This window comes from Delphinus delphis, chromosome 4 (assembly GCF_949987515.2).
Source record: "Delphinus delphis chromosome 4, mDelDel1.2, whole genome shotgun sequence".
Taxonomy (NCBI): domain Eukaryota; kingdom Metazoa; phylum Chordata; class Mammalia; order Artiodactyla; family Delphinidae; genus Delphinus; species Delphinus delphis.
This window is the reverse complement of record NC_082686.1, coordinates 111,818,400-111,845,653: the sequence shown is the minus strand read 5'-3', so window position 1 is coordinate 111,845,653 and position 27,254 is coordinate 111,818,400. Positions and strand designations below refer to the sequence as shown.

Genomic DNA, 27,254 nt, shown 5'->3' with positions numbered 1-27,254 from the left:
TTTATTTTGTGTATCATTTACCTAATTTTATTATTTTATTACTTTTTCAATTTTTTTTAATGAAGATAGTTAATTTACAATGTTGTCTTAGCTTCTGGTGTACAGCAAAGTGATTCGGTTATACATATATATATAAGATATGTATGTATATATATAGTTTCTCATATTCTTTTCCATTATAATTTATTACACAATATTGAATAGAGTTCACTGTGATGTACAGTAGGTCCTTGCTGTTTATTTTATACACAGTAGCTTCCAGATACCAATCCCAAAACCCTAATTTATCCCTCCCCTCACCCCTGCTTTCCCATTTGGTGACCATAAGTTTGTTTTCTATGTCTGTGAGTATGTTTCTGTTTTGTAAATAAGTTCACTTGTATCATATTTTAGATTCCACATATAAGTGATACCATGTGATATTTGTCTTCTTCTGTCTGACTTCACTTAGTATGCTAATCTCTAGGTCCATCCATGTTGCTGCAAATGGCATGCTGCTGCAAATGGCATTATATCATTCCATTGTATATATATACCATATCTTCTTTAGCCGTTCATCTGCCAATGGACACTTAGGTTGCTTCCATGTTTTGGCTGTTGTAAACAGTGCTGCTATGAACATTTGGGGTATGTGTCTTTTTGAATTAGAGTTATCTCCTGATATATGCCCAGGAGTGGAATAGCTGGGTCATATGGTAACTCTATTTTTAGTATTTAAGGAAACCTCCATACTGCTTTCCATAGTGGCTGCACCAATTTACATTCCTGCCAACAGTGTAGGAAGGTCCCTTTTTCTCCACATCCTCTCCAGCATTTATTATTTGTAGACCTTTTAATGATGGCCATTCTGACCAGTGTGAGGTAATACCTCACTGTAGTTTTTATTTGCATTTCTCTAATAATTAGCGGTGTTGAGCATCTTTTCATGTGCTTATTGGCCTCTGGAGAAATGTCTATTTATGTCATCTGTCCATTTTTGGATTATGTTGCCTTTTTGTTACTGAGTTTTATGAGCTGTTTCTATATTTTTAAAACTAAGGCCTTGCTGATTACATTGTTTGCAAATATTTTCTCCCCATCTATAGGTTGTCTTTTCGTTTTGTTTATCGTTTCCTTAGCTGCGCAAAAGCTTCTGAGTTTGATTAGGTCCCATTTGATTATTTTTTATTTTATCTACTGCCTTGGGAGGCTGACCTAAGCAAACACTGCTACGATTTATGTCAGATAATGTTTTGCCTATGTTCTGTTCTAGGCATTTTATGGCGTCATTTTCTTATATTTAAATCTTTAAGCCACTGTGAGTTTACTTTTGCGTATAGTGTGAGGGGGTATTCTAACTTCATTGATTTACCTGCAGCTGCCCAACTTTCCCAACACCAGCTGCTGAAGAGACTGTCTTTTCTCCACTGTATATTCTTGCCTCCTTTAACAAAGATTAACTGACTGTGGGTGTGTGAGGTTTATTTCTGGGTTCTCTATTCTGTTCCATTGATCCATATGTCCTTTTTTGTGCCAATACCACACTTTTTTTTGTTTGTTTTTTGGCGGTACGCGGGCCTCTCACTGCTGTGGCCTCTCCCGTTGCGGAGCGCTCCGGACGCGCAGGCTCAGCGGCCATGGCTCACGGTCCCAGCCGCTCTGCAGCACGTGGGACCCTCCTGGACCGGGGCACGAACCCACATCCCCTGCATCAGCAGGCGGACTCTAAACCAACTGCGCCACCAGGGAAGCCCCACACTGTTTTGATTACTGTAGCTTTGTAGTGTTGCCTGAAGTCTGGGAGGGTTATGGCTCCAGCTTTTTTCTTTTCCCTCAACATTGCTTTGGCAATTCTGGGTCTTTTATGGTTCCACATATATTTTAGGACTATTTGTTCTAGTTCTGTGAAAAATGTCATGGGTAATTTGATAGAGACAGCATTAAATCTGTAGACTGCTTTGGGTAGTATGGCCATTTTAACAATATTAATTCTTCCAATCCAAGAGCATGGGATACCTTCCCATTTTTTGGATCACCTTCAATTTCCTTTATCAAAGTTTTATAGTTCTCAGAAAATGTCGTTCATTTCCTTGGTCAGGTTTATCTGTAAGTATTTTATTTTTTTGGATACAACTTTTAAAGGGATTTTTTTTTTTTTTTTTACTTTCCCTTTCTGATATTTCATTATTAGTGTAAAGAAACGTAGCAAGTTTCTGTATGTTAATCTTGTACCCTGCTACCTTGCTGAATTTGTTTATCAGTTCTAGTAGTTTTTGTGTGGAGTCTTTAGGGCTTTCTATATATAGTATTGTGTCATCTGCATATAATGACAATTTTACCTCTTCCCTCCCAATTTGAATACCTTTTATTTCTTTTTCTTGTCTGACTGCTTTGACTATGACTTCCAGTACTATGTTGAATAGAAGTGGTGACAGTGGGCATCCTTATCTTGTTCCAGATTTTGGCAGGAAGGCTTTCAGCTTTTCACCATTGAGTATTATATTGGCTGTGGGTTTGTCATAAATAGCTTTTATTATATAGAAATATGTTCCTTCTATACCCACTTTGGTAAGAGTCCTTATCATGAATGGGTATTGAATTTTATCAAATGCTTTTTCTGCACCTATTGAGATGATCCTGTGGTTTTTGTCTTCTCTTTTGTTGATGTGGTGTATCACATTGATTCATTTGCATAGCTGAACCATCCTTGTGACCCTGGGATGAATCCAACACGACTGTGGTGTATCACCTTTTTTATGTATTGGTGGATTCGGCTTGCTAATACTTTATTGAGGATATCTGCATCTATATTCATCAAAGATATTGGCCTGTAATTTTCTTTTTGGTACTGTCTTTGGTTTTGGTATTGGGGTGATAATGGCTTCACAGAATGACTTTGGGAGTGTTGCCTCCTCTATTTTGGATTAGTTTGAGAAAAATCGATATAAGTTCTTCTTTGTCTGGTAGATTCCCCATTGAAGGCATCCAGTCCTGGACTTTTGTTTGCAGGGTGCTTTTGTTTTTGTTTTTTTGCTTATTACAGATTCTATTTCACTTCTAGTGATCGGGGTTTTCAAATTATCTATTTCTTCTTGATTCAGTTTTGGTGGGCTGTATGTTTCTAGAAACTTGTCCATTTCTTCTAGGTGGTCTAATATGTTAGCATATAATTGTTCACAGTATTACCTTATGGGGTTTTATTTGGTATTTCTGCAATATTGGTTATTTCTCCTCCTTCATTTCTTACATTATATTATTTATTTGGGTCCTCTCTCTTTTCTTCTTGGTGAGCCTAGCAAGAGGTCTATTGATTTTGTTTACCCTTTCAGAAAACCAGCTCTTGGTTTTATTATTTTTCTATTGTTTTTTTTAATCTCTATTTTATTTATTTCCTCTCTAATCTTATTATTTCCTTCCTTTTGACTTTAGGTTTTGTTTGTTCTTCTTTTTCTAATTCTATTAGGTGGTAGGTTAGGTTGTTTGAGATTTTTCTCATTTTTTGAGGAAGGCCTGTATCACTATGAACTTCCCTCTAAGAACTGCTTTTGCTGCATCCCAAGGATTTCACATGTTTGTGTTTTCATTTTCATTTGTCTCAAAGTATTTTTCAATTTCCTCTTTGATTTCATCACTGACCCAGTGTTTTTCTAGTAGCATGTTGTTTAGTCTCCACATAATCGTTTTTTCTTTTTCTCGATTCTTTCTGTGGTTGATTTCTAGTTTCATGCCATTGTGATCAGAAAAGATGCTTGAAATAACTTCTATTCTCTTAAATTTGCTGAGGCTTGTTTTGCATCCTAGTATGTGGTCTATCCTAGAGAATGTTACATGTGCAGTTGAAAAGTTTGTATTTTAAGTCTTTTTTTTTTTTTTCTGGATGAAATGTCCTGAAAATGTCAATTAAGTCTAACTGTTCTATTGTGTCAATTAGGATCTCTGTTGCCTTATTGATTTTCTGTCTGGAAGACTTGTCCATTGATATAAGTGGGGTGTTAAAGTCTCCTACTATTATTACATTCCTGTCAATTTCTCCCTTTATGTCTGTTAGTATTTATGTATTTAGGTGCTCCTATATTGGGTGCATATATGTTAACGAGTGTAATAACTTCTTCTTGTATTTTTTTACCATTATATAGTAACTTATGACCTTTAAATTTTGTCTGAGTATTGTTACCTCTGCTTTCTTGTCATTCTGTTTGCATGAAATATCTTCTTCCATCCTCTCACTTTCAACCTATGTGCGTCCTTCACCCTAAAGTGGGTCTTTTGTAGGCAGCATACTGTAGGCTCTTGTTTTATTATCCAGTCTGACACTCTGTCTTTTGACTGGAATATTTAGTTCACTAACATTTAAAGTAATTATTGATTGATATGTATTTACTGCCGTCTTAAAACTTATTTTCCAGTTGATTTTGTATTTCTTCTTTGTTCCTCTCTGTTTTTCCTTTTGTGGTTTGATGGTTTTCTTTTGTATTATACTTGAGTTCTCTTCTGTTTGGTTTTTATGAGTCTACTGTATGCTTTTTATTTGTTGTTACCCGTTTTTCAAGTATGTTAACCCACTACTATATATACTTGCTTTAGACTGATAGTCATATAGGCTTAAACACATTCTTGAAAAAAAAAAAATCTACATTTTCTTACTCCCCTCCCTGACACCTTATGATTCTGATGTCCTCTCTTATATCTTCATGTTTATCCTTCTGCTATTCATTGTAGTTATCATCACTTTCACACACACTAAAAATTTTTAATCTATGTACTGGCTTATTTAAGTGATTTGCTTTCCAATTATGATTTTCTCTTCCCTACAGATTCTTGCTTCTTTTCTATTTGGAAAGTTTTCAGCCATAATTTTTTCAAATAAACTTTCAATCCCTTTTTCTTTCTTCTCCTTCTGGGATCTGTATTATGCACTTGTCGGGATGCTTTATATTACCCCATCGGTCTCATACATTGTTTTCATTTTTCTTTGTCTTTCTGTCTGCTGTTCTGATTGGGTGATTTCCATTATTCTATCTTTCAGATCACTTATTCATTTTTCTGCATTATTTAGTTTGCTATTTATTGCCTTTAGTTCAGCTCTCATCTTGGCAAATGAGTTTTCTAATTTTAATTGGCTCTTCTTTATAGTTTCTAGTACCTTGTTACAGTGATTTACATTTCTATTGATAGCCTTTCTTAATTCCTTCCGTATTTTTATTACCTCTTTTTTGAACTTTGGGGTCTGGTAGATTGGAGAGATCTGTTTCATTGTTTATTCTTTCAGGGGATTTCCCTTGTTCTTTTAATTGGGAGTGGTTCCTCTGCTTCTCCATTATCCTTATATTTCTCTGACTCTATAAATTTAGGAGAAATAGTTATCTACTGTGGTCTTGAAGGGCTGTTTTTATGAGAGCATCCCTGTGTGGCCTGCGTGAGTCTAATGTTTTTGGTGCAAGGGCTTTTTTTTAGTATGGGTGCCTGCCATGTCTTTCCTCAGGGTGTGCTGGCTGTTATCCCCTTGATACAGGGTGTGATTGGTGTTGTAGTGACCAGAGTCTGCACTGGATGTTGAGCGGGGCCACCTCCTCTTTGCTCTGTGGTTGTCAAAGCCCTGTCAGGAACAGGGTCTCTCCCCAGTTGTTGGAGTAGAAGCCCCCAGATCTATTTGTGAGCTTCAGTGTGGGGTAGGTGGGACTGGAGAACTTCCACTGGGAGAGGAGTCACTGAGCATTCCTCCACAGGAGCTGTCCATCAGGAAGTATGCTCTGTGGTGTTGTCCATCACCCATTGTGCATGCTCACAAAGTACACTGTTGTTGACACTGCCTTCAGGCCCACCTCAGCTGTGGGAATGTAGGACCAGGTGTCCTCAGGCACTGTGCTCACAAAGTCACCAGCACAGATCCACTGGCACAGATCTACTTATATCAGGCACTGGGACCCACCATAGTCATAAGTACTTGTGCACCTGGACCCACCATGGGAGCTACAGTATCAGTGCAGACCCTGGCCCTGGCTCCACAAGTGCCTGCCCACAAAGCCCACAGCTGCTAACTCCAGACCCACCCCAACCACAGGAGCACCAGTAATCTGCTCTGATGTCCTGATAACAATGAGCTTACAAAGGCACCGCAGCGTAAATCCAGTTAAGTTGCAAAGCTGCCAGACATGGCTCAGATTTCAGCCCTGCTTCCAAAGTCATGTGGCCCCTGGGGATCTGCTCAAATTCCAGCCCCGCTTCTGTGTGTGGGCTTCCATGTGTGGGCAACCCTCCCGCAACTGCACAGTCCCAGAGCTCATAGAAGCAGAGCCATACCCACTGCAAGCATGCTGAAAATGAGGCTCCCATCATGGGGTCCCACATATCCCTTTGCATGCATGTTAACCATGGAGCTTCTAAAGTGGACCTGGGCTCTGTCCTGCATACACTCCCAGTTGTGGCCTGGCCAACACTCCAGCCCCTTCAGGCTATCTCCATGCAGCCTACCCCAGTCCTCTCCCCAGGTCTGTCCTCTGAAGCCCGAGTTTCAGCACCCAGCCCCCATGTGCACCATCAGATACATGTCTCCAGCTGGGGAGTAGTGAGGTGGCCAGGATTGTCTGTGTTGCTCTCTCTCTGTTCTGCCTGCCACAAGCCAGCTGCTGTACTCTCCTCTGAGCCTTCGAAGCTCTAACCTTGCCAGTTAAGAGTACTCTTGGTTGTTAAGTTTTTTTCTTTCAGCACTTTGAATATATCATGTCAGTCCCTTCTGGCCTGTAAAGTTTCTGCTTAAAAATCAGCTGACAACCTGTGGGGGATTCCTTTTTATGTAACTAGCTCCTGTGTGTGTGCACACACGTGTCGATGCTTTTAAGATTCTCTTTATTTTTAACTTTTAACATCTAATTATATTGTGTCTTTATGTGAGCCTCTTTGGATTCATCTTGTTTGAAACTCCTGGGCTTCCTGGACTTTCATGCCTGTTTCCTTCACCAGGTTACGGAAGTTTTCAGTCATTATTTCTTCAAATAGGCTTTCTGACCCTTTCTCTCTCTCTTCTCCTTCCAGGACCCCTATAATGCCAATGATAGTATGCTTGATGTTATCTCAGGGATCCCTTAAACTATCCTCATTTTTTAAAATCCTTTGTTCTTTTTGCTGTTTTGATTGGATAATTTCTACTACCCTGTCTTCCAGATTGCTGATCCATTCTTTTACATTCTCTAATCTGCTTTTGATCCCCTCTAGTGCATTCTTCATTTCAGTTATTGTATTCTTCAGTTCTGACTGGATCTTTATATTTTCTATCACTTTGAGCTCTTACTGAGTTAATCCACTCTTGTCCCAAGTTTGGAGACTCTTTATGACTATTACTTTGAACTCTTTATCTGGTAAATTGCTTATCTCTGCTTCATATAGTTTTCTTTCCCTGAGGTTTGGTCTTAGCTTTCATTTGGAAGATATTCCTTTGTCTCCTCTGTGTTTGCCTAACTCTATGTTTGTTTCTATGTATGAGGTATATCAGCTACATCCTCAGCCAAGTGCTCCGGGGGTATCCCCTGTGTGGGTGTGCCCTCCTGTTACATTGGACCACAATTACTGCAGGCATACTGGTAGGTGGGATTGGTCCCCAAGCCAGCTGACTGTAAAGCCTGGCCATGACTGCTGTGGGCAGGCATAGCCTATCTTTAATTATTCAATATTTCAATCACATACAAATACACCATTTTTAAGCATAGTGAAAATTACATAATTATTGCAAGAACAAATTCTAAATTTTCATTAACTAGAATGAATACACTAGGCAAATACAGCAGTCACTAGCCACACGTAGCCACTGAGCACCTGCATCATGGCTAGTCCAAATTGAGATGTACTCAAAGCGTGAAGTACACACTGAATTTCAAAGACTCAATTTTTTAAAAACGTGAATGTAATAATATTTTTGACAAACTCAGATAAACAATATATTAATTTTGTTTCTTTTTACTTTTTTAATGTGACTGCTAGAAAATTTTATACATAGGTGGCTCATATTTCTATTGGACAAAGCTACACTACAGTATCTCAAGACTACCTCTTTCCAATATGAAGAGAGTCAGAAATAAAAATATAAACGTTATAAAATAATGATTATTTCTCTTAAATATCTGGTGTTAGAGGTATCTTAAGGCTAATATATTTTTAAACCTTTTTTTCCCCACTAACCACTGCCACTAATTTTTTGCACCAGAAACCAGAGTTTCCTCTTATTAATATAATATATAGCATCCTAACTATTCTAGTGGAGTGGGTAGAATTATTTCAACAACATAAATCACAACAGAGGTGGTTAAAAGTAAAGAAATAATTAAGAAAGCAATTTATGTCAAGGAGATAAAAACAAAAACCGAGGGTGGGCAGCGAAAGTGTGAAAATAGTTTGGAAGGGCTGGGGATTGGGGGTTGAACACAAATCCTCCCCTGGCTTTGTGGTATGTAATCCTGGGACTTCAAGAAAATAACTTTTCCATATAGTGAGATTACTGAGAAGAATATGATACAAAGCAACAGAGTTTTTTATTTTCCAAAGGATCTCAACATGAAGTTATGGCCACTGCAGGCATCAATTTTTACGAAGCCTCCCATCAGAGTCAACTCCAAATGTGTCAGTGCAGGCCACAGCTCTGCAGTATTTCCACTAAGTAGCAGCTTGAAGAGCCAGCCCATTAACAGTACAGCTCCCAGTAAGACCTTCTTATCACTGTTGTGTCTCTGTCACCATAAACTTTTAAACAGTGGGTCTGAGCCAATTCAATTAACTCTGTGATAATTCTACCAAGACAACAGATTAACATTTGAGTTAGGATCATCTTTTCCTCCTAAGGAAAATGGTGCTTTTAAAAATATAACATATATTCAAACCTATAAATATACATATATAATTGAACAGAGGATCTAAAACTAACTTGAACAATATCACATAGCTCATCTAAATATTTCAAAAGGAAAACATATACAATGCAGCCTTTACTTTTCTCACATACTATGAATAAGCTAAGTATTTTACACTCTGTGTTGGCTTAATATTTTAATTTTTTTTTCAAATGTTCTTATGTTCTCTAAGATTTCCCTGAATGTTTCCTTTTCACTCTTATATTATTTGAGCAGGAGGGAAAGGAGCAAGTGATTCTTTGACCTCTAAACAGAAAAGACCTTATGTTTTAGTGACTATACTGATATTTTCCTATGCTTATAATAACCATCATTCTGTCTTTGCATCTAATAATTGTCATGTTGTTTAACAACTGTACTTTTAAATTTAATACATTTTAATATTTGATAAAAGAAACATCACCTTTACCCTTCTTTTTAAAAATGTTGCCTAGTACCATTCATTTATCCTTCCATATGAATTTTAGAATCATTCTGTAAAGTTCTCAAAATGTAACAGTCAACAAATTATGTGGATAACCATTTGGAAAAAGACAAATATAGATTCCTACCAAATTCCTTATACCAAAATAATTTTCAGATCAAATATATTAAGAAGAAATTATAAAGCATTAGAAGAAATCTTGGCTTAGTAAGGATTTATAGTATGACAACCAAGATAAAAACCTTAAAAAACTAATAGAATGAAGCCATTCTAAACAATTGTTTATAAAACAATTGTATTTCCATAAAAATTACTAAGCAGAATTAAGGTAAACTGGGAAAACACACACAATTGCAATGAAACAGCAAAGAGTTAATATATTTAATGTAGGAAGAGCTCTTTCAAAATAGTAAAATATAAATATCCTTAAAAAAATGAGCAAAGAATTTAAATGAAGTTGTGGCCACCTCTGTTGGAGGACAGGGCTCTAAGTTGATTGTGTAATAGATAATGCACTTTCTCAATGGCTCTACAGTCATTATTAACATGTCTTCCTTCCTCCCCACAAGGACATAAGGTCATTTCTGTCCTTCAAGTTTGAACAGTTAATAAATCAGAGAATCCAAGGGGTATGTTCTATTTCCCAGGAATGATTGACACTTTGGTGCTGGGGTTTTATGGGGGGAGAGGGTAGTTTTTGTTTAGCTTGTGTGGGATTGTGTGGGAGGGGAAGTTTTGATTGTTTTTTTTTCTTTTCTTCTGTGAGCTGTTGACGCCTGAAGTAGAACAAGTATGTCTTCAGGTAAAGAGAAGGATTTCTCAACCCACTTTCTGTGATGTCAGACTATTGGAGAAACCCTTTCAGCTGCTTTCCAGATGTACCTAAATTCAGTCAGATATTTTGGATTAAGAAACCTGAAGTCCTGACAGATCATATACTCCAAAGAAATACATCAGGGACAGATAATTGGCTGAAAACACTGATGCTTCAATGTGACACATTTTTATAGAACATTTCTACCAGGGGGTACTGACTTGATTTCTCCTACAAGGACCACACTGCCTTTGTGTTTAATGTAATGCAATCTGTGTACCTTCTAATAATATATCTGCAAAATTTTCTCATTTTTATAAAAATTCATGCCAGTAAGCTAGATGTTGAATATATGTAAGCAGCATTTGGTAACTGTGCTAAGAGGCTACACAAGTGCATTACTGGTTTAAAATTTTTTTTTTTTAGTTCTGATTTGGTTGGATAAGGTTTCATTATGACCTCTTCTGGGTCTCAGGCTCTAATGCTTGGTTGAAATAGAAGAAAATATAGTGGTTTTTGAAAATCAGTGTATTGTGACTTGAACTGCTATACATTCTTCCACACAATATGTCAGAGTGATTAGTGCTTTGTACATTTAGACATTTTTATTTTATTGTTCTGAAAGAAAAAATATACTGAGTTTATAGAAAGTATTCTCCTAATTAACAAAGTTTAAAATATTATCTCTACTGATTAAAATTACAACAGATTTTGATAAATAAAATAACCAGAAAAAAGAGCAAAGAACATAAATAATTTACAAAAGAATGGAAATAGCCATAAGTAGATGAAAAAAATGCTCAATCTCATTCATAATTAAAGAAATACAAATTAAAACAAATAATCAGATACCATTTTTTCCACCTATCAGATTGACAAAGACAAGCCTAAAAGTAGGAGAAATTTTAAAAAATAATAAAATAAATAATAGTGCCCAATACTGAGAGTGGGAGGAAATGGACAATATTGAGAAAGTGTGAGGAAATGGACATTCCCAAACACTGCTGGTGAAAGTGTGTATCAATGCACCTTTGAAGAGTACTTTGACAATATATATCAAAATCTTTAAGAATGTATGACTACTCTGATGCAGCAATCTCACTTCTAGGGTCATTTCCTAAGAAAATAAATGGACATATACTCCTAAATATTTAAATAAGGATGTTCACCCATGCACTACTTATAAGAGTGAAAAAATAAAAAAACTGTATGTTCCACAACAAAAGATTGGTTATATAAATGAAGACATTTAATGGTAGATTGAACTTCTATACAATCATTATGACTCACATTTGTTGACATGTATTTAAAAAGGAAAATTTTTAACTTGTGAAAATTAAATAAAATATTGCATTATAAAGTGCTTATTAGCATACTGCCTGTCACATTGTAAGCATATAATTTACATTTTTACATTATGTTTTATGGAAAATTTCAAACGTATACAATATGGAAAGAGTAAGATGATGAACCCCTATATATTCATCACCTAGCTTCAACAATTATCAACATTTTGCCATTCTTAGTAATTTTTTAAGTTTGCAACTATTCCTCTCTTCCCATACACACACATACAGTGTTTTTCCTACCAAATGTACATGAATGCAATGTACACAGCATACAAGCACAGAAAAAGTCAGAAGAAACTTACATGCAAATGTTAACCATGGTAAATCTCTAAAGGATAGAATTATGAGTAATTTTATTTAATTCTCATTTCATCTACATTTTCTCATTTTTCTAAAATGAACATGTATTATGTCATTTTAATAGCTGACTAAAAGAAAAAAATCAAGCAAATATATGACTCAAAGAGTGAGAAGTTATTCTGAACTCCATTTTTTTTTTTTTTTTGGTTATGTGGCTTGAGGGATCTTAGTTCCCCGACCAGGGATTGAACCTGGGCCCAGAGCAGTGAAATCACTCAGTCCTAAACACTGGACCGCCAGGGAATTCCCTGAACTCCACTTTTAGATGTTAAAAAATACAGAAGAAAAAACTTTACATCAAATTTTTTTTTAAATTGAGGGGAAGTGTGGATGTTGATATCCATTTATCCAATCTGCAAGACTTTCTACCTTTATTGTTCAATGGTGATTCACATATCAACAAAATGCAATGTTTCAACCTTAACTGGAGGCCAAGACATTATTTCACACAACTCAGGAAATTTGAACAGACTAGATATTAAATTATTTAAGAAGTTATTTCGTCTGTTAATGTGACTCTGGTATGTCTATTTTTTTTAAGTCCTACCTGTTGGGAAATAAGACAATGTCTGTGATTTGCTCTATAATATTCCAGCCAAAAGTAAAAAGTAGGGAAGGATGAAACAAAATTGGCAAAATGAGTTGTTGCTCAAAGAGTCTTAGTCTTGCAAGCTGAAAAAGTTCTAGAGATTTGTTACACAACAAGAGGCATATAGTTAACACTACTGTACTCTTTAAAATGGTTAAGATGGTAAGTTTTAATGCTTTTTACCACAATTTTTTAAAAGATTGGCAAAATGATAACTATTATTGCTGGGTAATGAGTATACAGAAATTCATTTTTTAAAAAGATTTTAAATGAGGACCACAAGGGAGAAAGAAATATAAGTAACATTTTTTACTTAATCAGAGCAGTTTTAGTTTAAAGAAAACTATCAGAAGAATAATTCAAATACCTTTAAGTAGGGAAAACAAACGTTGGCTTTTTAAAGGCATCTTACTCTAGCCCCAGCTAAATTATGGTAAATAAAAATCTCATTTTTACTAACAATGAAGCTTTAATTATGCTGAGTAATCACAATAGTAATTTGAAAAAAGGATCTACAATCAACAATAAGCATACTACATAGATGAATAATTGAGAACTTAAAAACCAGGACTCAATTTTCTATTTTGCCAATCTGAGGCCTACAATATCTTACAGCTATTTATGTTTATACAGTGCTTTAGCATTCAGGCCAAAAAACGCTGGTCTAGACATCCAGGATTTTACTGGCCCACTCTGGCTGCATAGCTTGCTGCAGCCTAGTAAATAATTTTGTTCCTTGAGATTGCTATGGGCCCCTCTTGCCATTCTGAGTAGACTCACTAACAGCAGAGCCATTTGTGGTAGTTTACTAGCCTGCTGATATTTCAGGGGGGATGATTAAAAGCCAATATATTACTGAAACTTAGAGCAGCAAATAATACAGATTGTTTCTTAAAAAAAATTTTTTTAGAGCTTCTCTCTAGCTCTCTTAACTTCTCCAGTAATTCTCTCTTCTACAAAACTGAGATAACTACCAACCTTGACAAATTATCATGGTATTAAACAGATAACATATAACTATATATTCTAGATAACTACATTTAGCAGAAGCACTGAGACAGTGTCTAGCACACAGAAGATGGTCACAAATATTCACTACCCTCTATTTTCATTTCCCTTTTGATCTTGGTTTTTAATTGAAAAAGCAAACAAACTGAATACGTTCTAAGAAGAAAGTTCCTAAATTGGGTAGCTAATTTTTTGTTTTGTTTAAGCCATTACTTTTTCATTAAAAAACAGTTTCTAGTAGTGTTCTAAGAAGTGTTTCTGTTGCCACAAAGATACTGCTTTTAGTTAGTGTGAATCTTTCAATATTTGTGTCCAAACAGGTGGACTGGCCGAAGCTCCCTGGCTGAGGGACCTCAGCCAAGGCACTCCGAACTATCAGAGATGGAACAAGACACAGACAGAAGTGGAACCAAGGCAAGAGCCAGAAACAGCCAGAATAAGTAAGCCAGAGCCAGAAAGAAATGGAAAAGGAGACAGAGAGAGCAGAGGTAGAAAGAGAAAAGGAGAGAGGGAGAGACCAAGATTAGGAGAGTGAAACAAATGTGAGTGTGGAGTGAGCATGAGAATGCAAGACAGTGACAGAGTGAGAGAGCAAGAAAGAGCACGAGTGAGGAGTTAGGAACTGCTGAGAAAAGCAGCAAGCAAGGGAGCAAGAGGGCGTGGGGATGTGGGTGGACATGGTGAGCACATGCGCACAGCATTAAGCCTGCTCAAATTTAATCAAAACCTCTCTGCCTCTCATTATCCCAAAATGTCTTAAACTTACCTGAATTATCTCTGATTGTTCAGCCAGAGCCTTCCTTTGAGCCTCCAGAGAAGATACCTGTTGCTGATAAATCAAGCGCTGCTTCTCCCAGTCCAGTGATTTCTGACGAAATTCCTGAAGAAGCAATTAAGGTACTTAACTTCTAAGTGCTTCCCCTTGCTGTCACTACTTTCCAGATTCACTTTTACTTTAATTGTTCCCCAGGTCCCTGGGTACACATGCACCTTTCTCCACAGCAGGAGCCCCATTACTCACTTAACTGATAGAACTATAGAGTAATACTAAATTCCTTACATACTGTGCCTCTGGAGATCTGTCTTTCTAAATTTAACACCCTAATGGTGAAGAGTATGAAACACAGATGCTAAATACTGGATTCATGATTTTCAAAGATCTGCTGCCACCTAAGGGTTGCTAATAATTTTTTTAGTGATTTTTCAGAAAACTGATGCTAAGATAATGAAAATTTCAAAATATGATTACAGATACCCCTCACTGCCCAAATTCTTGATATCCAAACCCAGGAACTGAACAGATTCAATTAAATTTTCAGATAAATCCCTGGGTAGCCCAATTCTTATCAGTGTCTAAAACTCAGGAACCAAATAGATTCAGTTAACACAGTATCCTTTGATATCCAAATTTTTATTATCTCAACAGAACTGCAAAGACATGAATAACAAGAAATATCTGTATTAAATTTTAACAGCTATCTGTAACCCAAAGCCAAACAGTTCAAAATCAATGATGGATCAATAGTAACTTCAAGTTGCACAATCAAGAAAATGAGCCCAGTATTTATGAAAATGAGGCAAACCAAAGAGAAAGGAAACTCAAGTCTTTCCATCACTGTCCTCCAGGAGCCTCAACTCCAGAAGTCTCATGCTAGCTTAGGGTAATTACTGTTCACCAGCTGATACTCACTTATTCATTATTTCTACCATATACATGCCAGGTACTGTTCTAGGTGCTGGGGATACACTATTTAACAAAACAAAAATTCTAGCCCCACTCAATTGGAGGGAGATAGGCAACACATTCATTGTACAGTACCTTAGATAGTAATACAGTCACCCCTCAGTATCTGTGGGGGACTAGTTCCAGGCCTCTGCAGATTCTAAAATCCACAGATGTTCACGTCCCTTATATAAAATGGTGTATTATTTGCATATAACCAATGCACATCCTCCCATATACTTGAAATCATTTCTAGATTACTTATAATACCTAATACAATGTAAATGCTATGTAAATAGTTGTAAATACAATGTAAATGCTGTGAAAATAGTTGCTTGTGCATGACAGATTCAAGGTTTGCTTTCTGGAACTTTCTGGAATTTTTTTTCCCCAGAATATTTTAGATCCATGGTTGGTTGAATCCATGGATGCGGAACCCACAGATACAGAAAGCCAACTATACCTGTTTTGGGGAAAATAGAGCATGAAGTGCTCAGAGTTGGGGGCTGCAACTTTAAAAAGGAGTGGCCACATTGAGTAACATTTAAGTAAACACCAAGGGAGACAGGGATGAAGTTATACTATTCTGGGAAGAGGGAACAGCAAGTACAAGGCCTTGAAGTGGAAGCATCCTGGTATGTTCAAGGATGAGCAAGGAGGTTGGTGTGGCTGGAATGAGTGAGTAAAAGGAAAAAAAGGAAGAGAAAGGTCAGAGTTAACAGGCGGTGAAACTACATAGGTCATTATGATAACTTTGTCTTTTAAGAGAAGCTACTGGAAGGTTTATGTACAGGAGAGGACATGATTTGACTTACATTAAAACAGAATCATTCTGGCTATTGTGCTGGGAAAAGAGAAATCAAGGGTGACTCCAAGGTTTTTAGGCTTGAGCAATCTGAGGAATGGAGTTGCCATTAACTGAAACAGAAATGGTGCTGGAAGATAGGAGAGAAAAAAATCAGGACCTTTATTTTGGACATGTCAAGTTTGAAACAGCTTTAGACATTGGAGATGTGAAACAGGAGGTTGGAAATTATTCTGTAGCAAAAAGGAGAGGTCAGGACTAGATATACAAATGTGGGAATTATCAACATATACACAATGCTTAAAACTATGAGACTGAATGATATCACCAAGGGAGTGGGCCTAGACAGAAAAAAGAAGAGTACAATGACACAACCGTGAGGTGTTCCAATGCTAAAAGGTTGGGGAACAAAAGAGACTGAGAAAGAGTGGCAAACAAGTTAGGAGAAAACCCAGGAAAGTGCAATCGTTCTCCAAGCCAAATCCAGAAAGAGGTGTAAGGAGGACGGAGACCAGCTGGGTCCAGTGCTGCAGACAGGATGGGGAAGATGAGGGCTGGCCACAGGCTTGAGTAATGGGGAAGTCACTGGTGACCTCCATGCAAATAGCTTCTGCAGAGAGAGGGGGCAAAAGCCTTACTGAGTGGGTGTAAGAAAAATGGAAGGAAAGGAACTGGAGACAAGTATAGGTACATAAAGTAGTTTAGTTATAAAATGAAGGAGAAAAATGGGGCAGTATCCAGAGTATGAAGAGAGAGGTCAAGAAAGGATATTTAAGAGGGGGTAAGTTTGCATGTTGGTGGAAAATATCCAGTAGGGAGGAAAAACCTGATGATGCAGAAGAGAGGAGCATTTCTAGAGTGATGTCATGGGTAGGGAATAGGGAGAGCATGGACAGTCCCTCCAGCAGGAAGGCAGAGTATACGGGTGCAGTTGCAAATAGGCAGATAGACACAAGGCTGGAAGTTTGTGAAAATTATTTTCTATTTTCTCAATGAAATAGAAAGAAAGATCATCATCCAAAAGTGAGGATGTGGGGAAAAGTGTTGAAAATTCAAGAAAAGAGAACGTATGAAACAGTCATTATGGAAAGTAGGAGAGTGAGGGGAAATATAATATGATTCTGGGCAGCATGAGGACCCATTTGAGGTGAGTGACCATGAATTTAAAATGAGGCCAGTCAGCACGATTATATTTTTCTCCAGCCATGGTCTGCCACACGACAGGTAGAAAGTGGGGAGAAAGCTGGATTTAATGAGAGTTACAGTTTTGCCAAGCAAAGGCGATGAAGTAAGAGAGAGCACAGAATTGAAGGGGAATATAAGGAGTGTAACCATGGGATGGAAGCTGGGTAAGGACTTGTAACTGAGGACACAAGGTAGAGACAGAGCAGTGACAAGTGGCAGGATCCAAGCACTTTAAGGGATGGGGGGTCAGGTGAGTATCGAGCATCAGGAGCCAGAGGGAGAGAGCTGAAAAGACAGGGATGGTAGTTGGAGAATGTGATGCTTAAAAATGTGATTCTAGGAGGGTTGCAAGTATTGGTAATGATAACACCTAAGGAAGGACAATGGCAAAAGGGAGAAGAGACAGATAGGAGATCAAAATATCCGTGGAGGAAAGAACACCAAGGAACTCAAAGACCACAGTATTATAAGCATCAACTCTGTGGATACTGAAATCCTCAAGAATTATGATAAGAGCAAGGTTGGAGAGAATGACAGTGAACTGGGAGCTGAAGTCTTTGAACAGGGGAGTAACCAGGGATCAGAAGATGACTAACTTTGGCGTATGTACACTGGTTGGTGGTATATGCTGATGACATGAAAATCAAAGATGGATTTTCTTGTTGGTGGGAATGTAAATTGATACAGCCACTATGGAGAACAGTATGGAGGTTCCTTAAAAAACTAAAAATAGAACTACTATACGACACAGCAATCCCACTACTGGGCACATACCCTGAGAAAACCATAATTCAAAAAGAGTCACGTACAATGTTCATTGCAGCTCTATTTACAATAGCCAGGACATGGAAACAACCTAAGTGTGCATCGACAGATGAATGGATAAAGAAGATGTGGCACATATATACAATGGAATATTACTCAGCTATAAAAAGGAATGAAACTGAGTTATTTGTAGTGAGGTGGATGGACCTAGAAACCGTCATACAGAGTGAAGTAAGTCAGAAAGGGAAAAACAAATACCGTATGCTAACACATATATATGGAATCTAAAAAAAAAAAAACGGTCAGAAGAACCTAGGGGCCAGACAGGAATAAAGGTGCAGACCTACTAGAGAATGAACTTGAGGATACGGGGAGGGGGAGGGTAAGCTGGGACAAAGTGAGAGAGTGGCATGCACATATATACACTAACAAACGTAAAATAGCTAGTGGGAAGCAGCCGCATAGCACAGGGAGATCAGCTTGGTGCTTTGTGACCACCTAGAGGGGTGGGATACGGAGGGTGGGAGGGAGGGAGACGCAAGAGGCAAGAGATATGGGGACATATGTATATGTATAACTGATTCACTTTCTTACAAAGCAGAAACTAACACACCATTGTAAAGCAATTATACTCTAATAAAGATGTTAAAAGATGGAGTTTCTGAGGTACAAAGAAAAGACAATAGTCAGGAAGTGGTAATGGGGAACAAGAACATGAGGGGTTTTTCAAAAAAGACCCAGATTTCACTGAAGAGGGCTGGAGGGAAAGCAGTATCTGATTCTAAGCTCTTCAAATGTATAAAAATATTGAGATATAAAAAAATATTAAATGCAGAAATTAAAATTCTAGGTAGTAATAATATACTGGCATTTGTGAGTGACACGTCACTGAGTAGAAAAATTGTAAGTAATCACACAAAGATGTTGAACAATGTTTCTCAAATTAGCATTGGCTAGGGAAGCTAGATAAAATGCAGAGTCCTAGCTCGCATGCCATACAACTGGATCAAAATCTCTGAGAGCCTAAAGAGGGCCCTGGGTGACTCTTAGGTACCGTTGAGAACCAAGAGCATAGACAGAGGGGATCCAAGGGGAAAAAAGTGACAGCCTCGTGCTGCTCTTTCATCTACTCTTGGTGGTTTTAACCCACCACTCCCTTAACTCCTCTAGGGAATCAATATATACAATAATAATGGAGTTATTCAGTCTTAATAAAAACAAAGTCAGCAAAGGGGGAGGTAAGTGACTTACCATATCTAAATGGGAACTGACGATAAACAATCTGATATGCAGAGTACTCTGTACAAAAAAGCTTCAACACTTAGTACCTTCAACACTTACTAAGCCCCTACTCTGTTAGGTGATAAATAAGACAAGGACACTGCCCATGGAGGACAGCTAGTAACTGGTAGTCAATGTTCCTCAATATTGGCATTTTGGGTTCAATACTCCTTCCTGTGTGGAAAAGTCCCAGCCATGTTTAGTGTCCCTGGTCCCTGTGCCCTACACACCAGTTTCACTCCCAGCCATTCTGACAACCGAAACAATGTCTCCATACATTTCCAATGCCCTCAAAGGAGGGTACTGCCCTGTTGAGAGTTACTGATAGCTAGTAACCATCCTGGTGACAGGATGCACAGTGGATCACCCTCCCACCTTTGAAACAGCTCAGTAGTAGTCCTGGAGATGAGAGAAAATTGGTTTCAGGAAATAGCACTATTAGAAACAGCATTTTCCTACATGAAGGCTGACAATCACTATGAGCAAATCAGTACTATGAACATACCTCTATTTTTCCAGTTAATCTCTCAATTTCAGACCGATCTTCCCTGTGATTTCTGGCATTTCCTCTGAAGTCTCTTACATGTTTTCTCTGTAGCTTTTCATAGCTTCTCTTCAGTCTGCCTAACTGTAGACACAGTTATTTCTAGACTTAAAATTTAAGAATGTGTAAACAGTGCTGATACAACAAATTGGCATTATGAAAGCACGCATAGAGCCAACTAGTATCCCTGAAAATAGACAGCATGTCAGATAAAATAACAACTCAAAACTACATATAAAAAATAAACACCAGAAAAGAAATATATTGAGTCAAAGAAAAATAAAAGGAAAATATTTTATAAACAGAAGTTAATTTTTCTTACAATGTACAATCGCCTTGCACTTAGGAGCCCCTAAACCCACCCCCACAATAAAAGCAGCAAATAAAAACCCTGTCTCTCTTCTCTAGGCCTGTGGTTCTTGAACCATTCTCCTGCGGAACACTGAGTAAGTAAGCAAGAGAGGAGTACTGTGGAATTAAATGAAAATAAAAGCAGTTTTTCCCCAATCTGAAGAATAAAATTGAGTTAACTGATAGAATTTTCTTACTTTTCTTATCTATCCCAAAATGCTTCTGAAACCTTTGGATCCTCCATTATTTAAAATCTAGTAACTGATTCAACTTAAAAATTAAAACATTTAATATAAGCTTTTGGTATCAGTATTTCATGGTATTATACAAAAATAGCTCTATTTCTTTCAGGTCCTCAACCAACAAACACATTTTAGAATCGCTGTTGTAGGTAGTATCAAACATATAAATAGGCAAGATTCTTTACCTGGGTTTAAGAACAGAGAAATGGATTTCCTCCCCTGCACCTCCCTTAGTATATATACATCCACTCTATGAAGTAGAAACTGGCTCGTTAACAAAATTCTCATGGGTTGAAGAGACAGAATTATACAACACATAACAGAATTAAAATCTTACTTCTTCATGTAGGTTCTTTAACTCCAGCTTATACTCTATGGCCATCTCTTGCTTGACTTTTTCATGTTCTTCAACCTGCTGACGCAACATTCCAACCTAAAAGCAGAGAGGTGGTAGCATTTTTCACTATTAGCATTGAAACAATAACCCTGAAACACAAAAATAGGAAATAACCTTTGTACTTATCTGTGAATACACATTCTCAACTGTACAATTTCTCAGGTAGTCAAATATCTAATTATTTAATAATCCATAACAATGCCAAAAAATGGAAAACGAGCAATTGTTCTAGAATTGCTAGGTTTAGAGAGAAACTTCCTCTGTCTCATTTATTCTCCCCAACCCTTTTTATCAAAAAAAACCTCACAAAAAATTAAGAGAGATAAAGTTACAAGAACCTTGGAATCTAAAAATATGGAACAAAAATCTATAAGACTTCAAGAATAAATTCTATAAATCAAAGTACAGAATAGTAACATCAGACAGAAAGATAGCAGGAGACTTGTACCTGCTTTACCATTTACCCCACTTCAAAGAAAACCAGTTTCACCAGCCAGAGTGAGCATGTTATCCTAACCCATTTTTCAGTGGTTTGATGCCAGCCACAGCTAGCTCATGCCCAGCCCTCACTTCCATCACTATCCATCAGCATTTCTCTACATCTCTCAATAACCAGTTAGCATTTCATCTACTAATAGCTAGAAGGGAAAGGAAGAACTGGGAACAGTAAGTAGTAATCTCAATCACAATACAGAATGGTAATTTAAAAATAAAAAAACTGTAGATCTTAAAAGTTCTCATCACAAGAAAAAAAAATTTTGTGACTATGTATGGTGACAGATGTTACTAGACTTACTGTGGTGATCATTTCACAATATATACAAATATCGAATCATTACATTGTATAACTAAACTAATATAATGTTATATCTCAATTATACCTGAATTAAAAAATGCAAAAATAAAATTCTTATAAGAACAAGGAGTTAATGCAATTGCAATTAAAAATTCTAGTAGAATTCTTTTTTGGAACGAAAAAGTGATTCTGAAGTTCAAACCAGAGGAATGATTAAGTATAGCCAATAAAATAGAAAAAACTACTTAATTTTTTTTTTATTTAAATGAGTATTTACTGAATTCCTGGATAGGGAGAAATTCCTGGATAGGGAGAAACTCAAACCAGAGGAATGATTAAGTATAGCCAATAAAATAGAAAAAACTACTTAATTTTTTTTTTATTTAAATGAGTATTTACTGAATTCCTGGATAGGGAGAAACTGAGCTTAAAACTAATGAGTCATTTGAGAATGACAGATTTGACTCTGCAAAATATGGAACTTCTATATTTGAAAAAATTCCATTAAAATTAAAAATCAATAAACTGAGAAAAACATTTACAAAAGTATGTCAAAGGGTTTTTAGTATTTAGGTATCTTTTTGTAACTTGTTTCCACTATGTTCAAAGAACATACTCCATTATTTCAAGACTCTGAGTTGTGTCAAGATTTATCATATGGTCAGTTTTGGAAAGAGTTGCTTGTGCTAGAAAAAACCGTACACCACAGTTCTCTTGTGCAATGTTCTGTATATATAAATTAGGTCAAGTTTGTTGATCATGGTGCTCAAATCTACATCCTTACTGATATCTGTCTCTTGTTCCATCAGTTACTAAGAAAATTGGGTTAAAATCCCCAACTACAATTGTGGCTTCATCTATTCCTCCTTGTAGTTCTGCCACTCTTTGCATACAGATAAGAGAAACAGAGAGAAATTTAAAATTAGAAACTTACAAATTCAGATTTTTTTTGGTCTTAGTTTGAGTTCTCCCAAAAGTGTAGATTTTAGGGCAGTTAGGTAATGGAGGTGATCCCAGGAAACACAGTAAGGAAATGAAGAGAGAGATCCAGGAAGGAAGGAAAGCCAATAAAGTGTGTTACTGAGCTGATTTCTGCAGTAAGTGCTGGAACCGCTCCCACAGGGAACTCACCAAGGAAGCAAACAGAATGTGTTTCAGAATTGTCCCTCTAAGGGATGGGAAGTTGGAGAGTTTATCCACCGATTCCAGTCCCTCCACTGCTTGAGGCTTGCCCCAGGAGTGCTAACTGCCCCCACAATCCCAGGTTTCACCTGAGCAGCTTTTAAGTTTCCAGAAAGAGAAGCACAGTGTAGTGAGATGCTGGCAGTACACAGTGAGCTGTATGTAATATCCAGGTGAAATGAGGGGGCAAGGAGGATGTGATACAGGCCAATAAGAATATCTGCTACAGTTACATACACGGAGGTTTCATATTTTATCATTATGAAGTGTTTCTCTTCACCTTTGGTAACGTTCACTGCTTCTGCTTCAAGTACAGTTTAGCTACACCATCTCTCTATTCAAAGTGTTTGTATGGTATATATTTTTTACATTTTACTTTCAACTTTGCTGTATCTTTATAAACATCAAATAATTGAGTTCAATTATCTTTACCCAGTTGGACAATTTTTATCTTTTAATTAAGCCATTTAGTACATTTACATTTACGGGACCTCTTTCGATTTATATCTATTGTCTTACTAAGTGCTATTTGTACTTAATAAGCTCTACGTTCCTATGTTCCTTTTTCTCTCCTTTCTTACCTTCTTTGGGGCTGATAACTTCTTACTTCATTTTTCTCCTTCTGTTAGCTTAGAAGACACATACTCTATTAACATATTACTATATACTTTTAATGGTTCTCTCAAGACTAAAACTTAACTAATTAACACTAGATTTAACTAACGTTAATTAGATTAACATTAGCTAACATTAACATTAGTTTTACCAATTCCCAGGCAACCCAAGGACTACAGAAATACTTTAATTCCATTTACCGCCCTCCCAACTTGACTGAAATGCCATCATAATTCCACATATATGTTCAACTGAAGGCTCTTGTTGTTATATACAGTAAATATTTGTTTAGATTTACCCACATATTTACTGTCACCTTTCGTTTCTTCCTTTATCTCTTGAGCTTCCATCTGGGGTCACTTTCCTTCTGCCTGAAGAACATTCTTTTAGTATTTCCTTGGTGCAGGTCTCCTAGTGACAAATTCTCTCAATCTTTGTTGATCTGAAAATGTCTTGATTTCATCTTTATTCTGGGTATAGAATTTATTTCTGGTTTGGCAGGGAAGAAAGTCATTTCTTTGTGGACATGATTCTATTGTCTTCTGGCTTTCACTGTTTTAGCTGACAAGTCAGCTGTTAGAAGCCGTTCGTAGATCACCTTTTTTTCTTGGTAAATATCTGGTTTTGTTTTATTTTGTTTTCTTTGATAACTTTTCAGATGTCCTCTTTGTCTTTAGTTTTCAACCTAGGTATATAATTTTTTCTGTTTATCTTGCTTGAGGTTTTCAGATTTCTTAAGTACACGGCCTTCCTCACTTTTGGCAAAATCTCGGTCAATTTATCTTCAAATATTGCTTTAGCCCATTCTCACTTTGTTTTCTCCTTCAGGGATCCCCAAAACACTCATATTTGACGTTCTCACTGTATCCTCTTTTCTCTTATCCTCTCTTCTATATTTTCTATCATTCTGTCTGTGCTTTATTCCAAACATTTTCTTCTGTCATATCTTCCAGTTCACCAATTATCTCTTAATCTTAAAGGCCTTAATTTCGTTTATTCTATTTTTCAACATTATGATTTCCACTCATCTTTTAATAGTTTCCAATTTTTTCAAAAGATAAGAAATGCTCAATCTTATCTTTTATCTCCTTGAACACAGTAAACATAGCTGTTGCAATTTCCTTTCCTTTTCTTTCTTTTACTTTCTTTCTTCCTGTGAAAACATCCTTCCTGGAGCTTGCCATTCTCAAATATTGGTAAGTTACTCTAGGCTACCTGTATAGCTGTCATCTTGGGAACTCCCTTCACCATTATTCTGGAGGCTTTCTGTGCTTTTCTGCTTTTTGCTTTTTTAAAAAATTCTCTGTCATCTTCTTTGTAAGTTTACTTCTCATTTTGGTAGAACATTCTTTTGAGATTTTACATGTCTGAAAATACCTTTATTCTCTTTTCACATCTGGTTGAAAGTTTGATTGGCTGTAGAATTTAGTAGTAAATTTCACTCAGGATGTTTTTAGTTAAATGTGAATCTTTCAGACTTTAACATTTGGTAATGGCAGGCTAGGTATTCTGGGCCAGTCCATACACTGAGGACAACTATATAAGTAAGATTTCTTAAAAACTGTGCCTGAAGTCAAGCGCTAACATGATAGGGAAGAATTACCAGGTCAGCATCTGGGCTAGGCTAGAGGTGGAGGGAGGTGAGCCCAGAGTTTGGGGCAAGTATTAACTGAAACTAGAGAAGGCAGCTGAAAGGATAAGAGGCCGAATGGGAGTTTTGATAACTTCAAGGGGCTAAGAGAATAAAAGATTTTGTGCCCAAGACAGCTCTGAACCCATCCTTGCTTTGAGTTGGGACCCTGAAAGGCTGTACCCTAGGAGTAAGAATGGGCCAGATGTAGAACAGGACTTCTTGAAATTGCCAATCAACTGCAGACATCTGAATCTCTGAAATCAGTTTAAGATGATCTTAAGAGAGTGCTAACGTCTGTCCCCAGGCATCTCCAAAGTGCTAGGGATTCCAGGAACTTGGAAAAAACAACCTAAACTTTCTCCAAAGGAAAAAAAAAAAAAACACTATTCTGTGCCTTAAACTATTTCTTCAAATAATTTTACAAATACAGTGCTTGATAACCCACTCAGAAAGTAACCCTACACATACAAGGAGATAAGACAACAAAAGTGAAAAAAAGTAGAAGCAATAAAAGAAAGAGATCCATGGCAAATCTAGATACTGGCATTATCAATTCTTCCTATCATTGAGAAGGTACTTTTTAAAAAAGCAAATAAAAATGAGACAGTTACTAATTCCCCAGAAAACAAAAACATTGCACAAGAAATAAGCTTGATTATTATTATGCTATCTGACTCAGTTGTAAATAATAATTACCATCTTAATGATATAAACACTAAATACTGACCTAACGAAAAATTAAGATATACAGTTCTGGCAGGATGAGGGGATGGAAATTGTATATGAGAGCAAAGCCCTCAATTTTCATAGCAGCAAGTTATTAGATAAATAGTTAAAACTGAAAATTAAGAAGATTGCCATAAAATGTTATATAGAAATATGAAGAGAATAACAAAAAAAAGAGTAAAAGACACTGAAATGACTGCATCAGAGAAGCAAGAATCCTAGGTTCAGAGGACTAGGGCAGATGATCACTGTTTTTTCTTACGAGCTTTGTAGAACCATTTTTCTTTTCATTTACTATGTAAGGCAAGCATAAATATAAAATGTGAAGAAAAGATTGTTTAATTTCATTTATTTACCAGAGTCTGGTTCTTAGTGGGCACGCAACAATATCTAAATTTCTTAAAGAAAAAGAGGAGGAAGAAAGAGCTTAATTGCTGAGAGCAAGAGATGGCATTAGAGAAATGGAAGAGAGGTTTGAAAACTGTCAGTATGGATGATATCGTTTTAACTACAATTTAGAGTTTTCAAAGTGGTTTCTTAAAACAGTAACTCAATCTTCACAACAACATGGGAACACAGGGATTATATCCTAATTTTACACATGATGAAATGGGCTCAGAGAGGTTAAATTATTTGTCCAAGGCCATTCAGCTGAGAAAAGGCACAGCCAGGACTCCAAATTCCTTACTTGTTTCATTAGCTCTACCTGCTCTATAGGGCATTAGAAGGTAACAGCAGCAGAAACGTCCATTAAAACCAATCCAATCCCAACAATGTAATCAGAAAACAGATCATTCACTTATGAAGCAAGTTGTTTATACTAGTACTCCTCCAAGTATGATCTGCAGATGGGCTGGAGCTGGTCACAACAGCAATCCAGTGTGAGATAAGAACCTTGAAGCAGAATGTAATCAACTATGTTACAAAACACAGTTTAGTGCAACTGACATTTTTATACAGCAAAACTTTCCGTGAAGTGAAGGATGCAATGTACTTTACATTCTGGTGCAATCCTTTCATCTCACCATGGACCTGTCATTTCAGTAGCACTGGTTTATACCATAGGATTAACTGCTTCTAGGACTGAAACTTTTAAACAAATAAAACTGACAAAAACTTAAAGCTCTATATTCTAGTTCTTCTATCATGTACTTTTCAAAGTAGATTATAAACATATTATTACCAATAACAGTGAAATTACAATTTCACAGACAAACTCTATGCAACAGATTCCTATAATTAGTATTTACCTCTAGAAATTTAATCAACTTCCAGCAACCCAATCAATGAAGCAGCAAATCATTGACAGCTACATTTCTAAACATCTTTTATGTCCCCAGGCCAAACCTGTAATCTTCAAATCTTTACCAAGGAACCTATCTACTCAATCTCTTTAATTCCTCTTTAAGGTATTAAGTACAGGCATACTTCAGAGATACTGCAGGTTCCTTCCAGATCACAATAAAGCAAATACTGTGATAAAATGAGTCACATGAATTTTTTTGGTTTCGCAGTGCATATAAATGTTATGTTTACACTGTACTGTAGTCAACTAAGTGTGCGAGAGTATTATGTCTAAAAAACAATGT

The 27,254-nt window shown here is 36.7% G+C and overlaps 1 protein-coding gene across 3 annotated transcripts in view; it reads right to left on the bottom strand.

Moving 5' to 3' along the window:
* CEP63 (centrosomal protein 63) overlaps positions 1 to 27,254 on the bottom strand; it is a 73,309-nt gene that overhangs the window by 29,135 nt on the left and 16,920 nt on the right. For all 3 annotated transcript variants that reach the window (XM_060011298.1, XM_060011297.1, XM_060011299.1), the window contains 3 exons: positions 20,654 to 20,749; positions 19,685 to 19,807; positions 14,187 to 14,300 (listed from right to left, as the gene is read on the bottom strand). In XM_060011298.1, the coding sequence (XP_059867281.1) occupies positions 14,187 to 14,300; positions 19,685 to 19,807; positions 20,654 to 20,749 (333 nt within the window). The remainder of the gene's footprint in view (positions 1 to 14,186; positions 14,301 to 19,684; positions 19,808 to 20,653; positions 20,750 to 27,254) is intronic.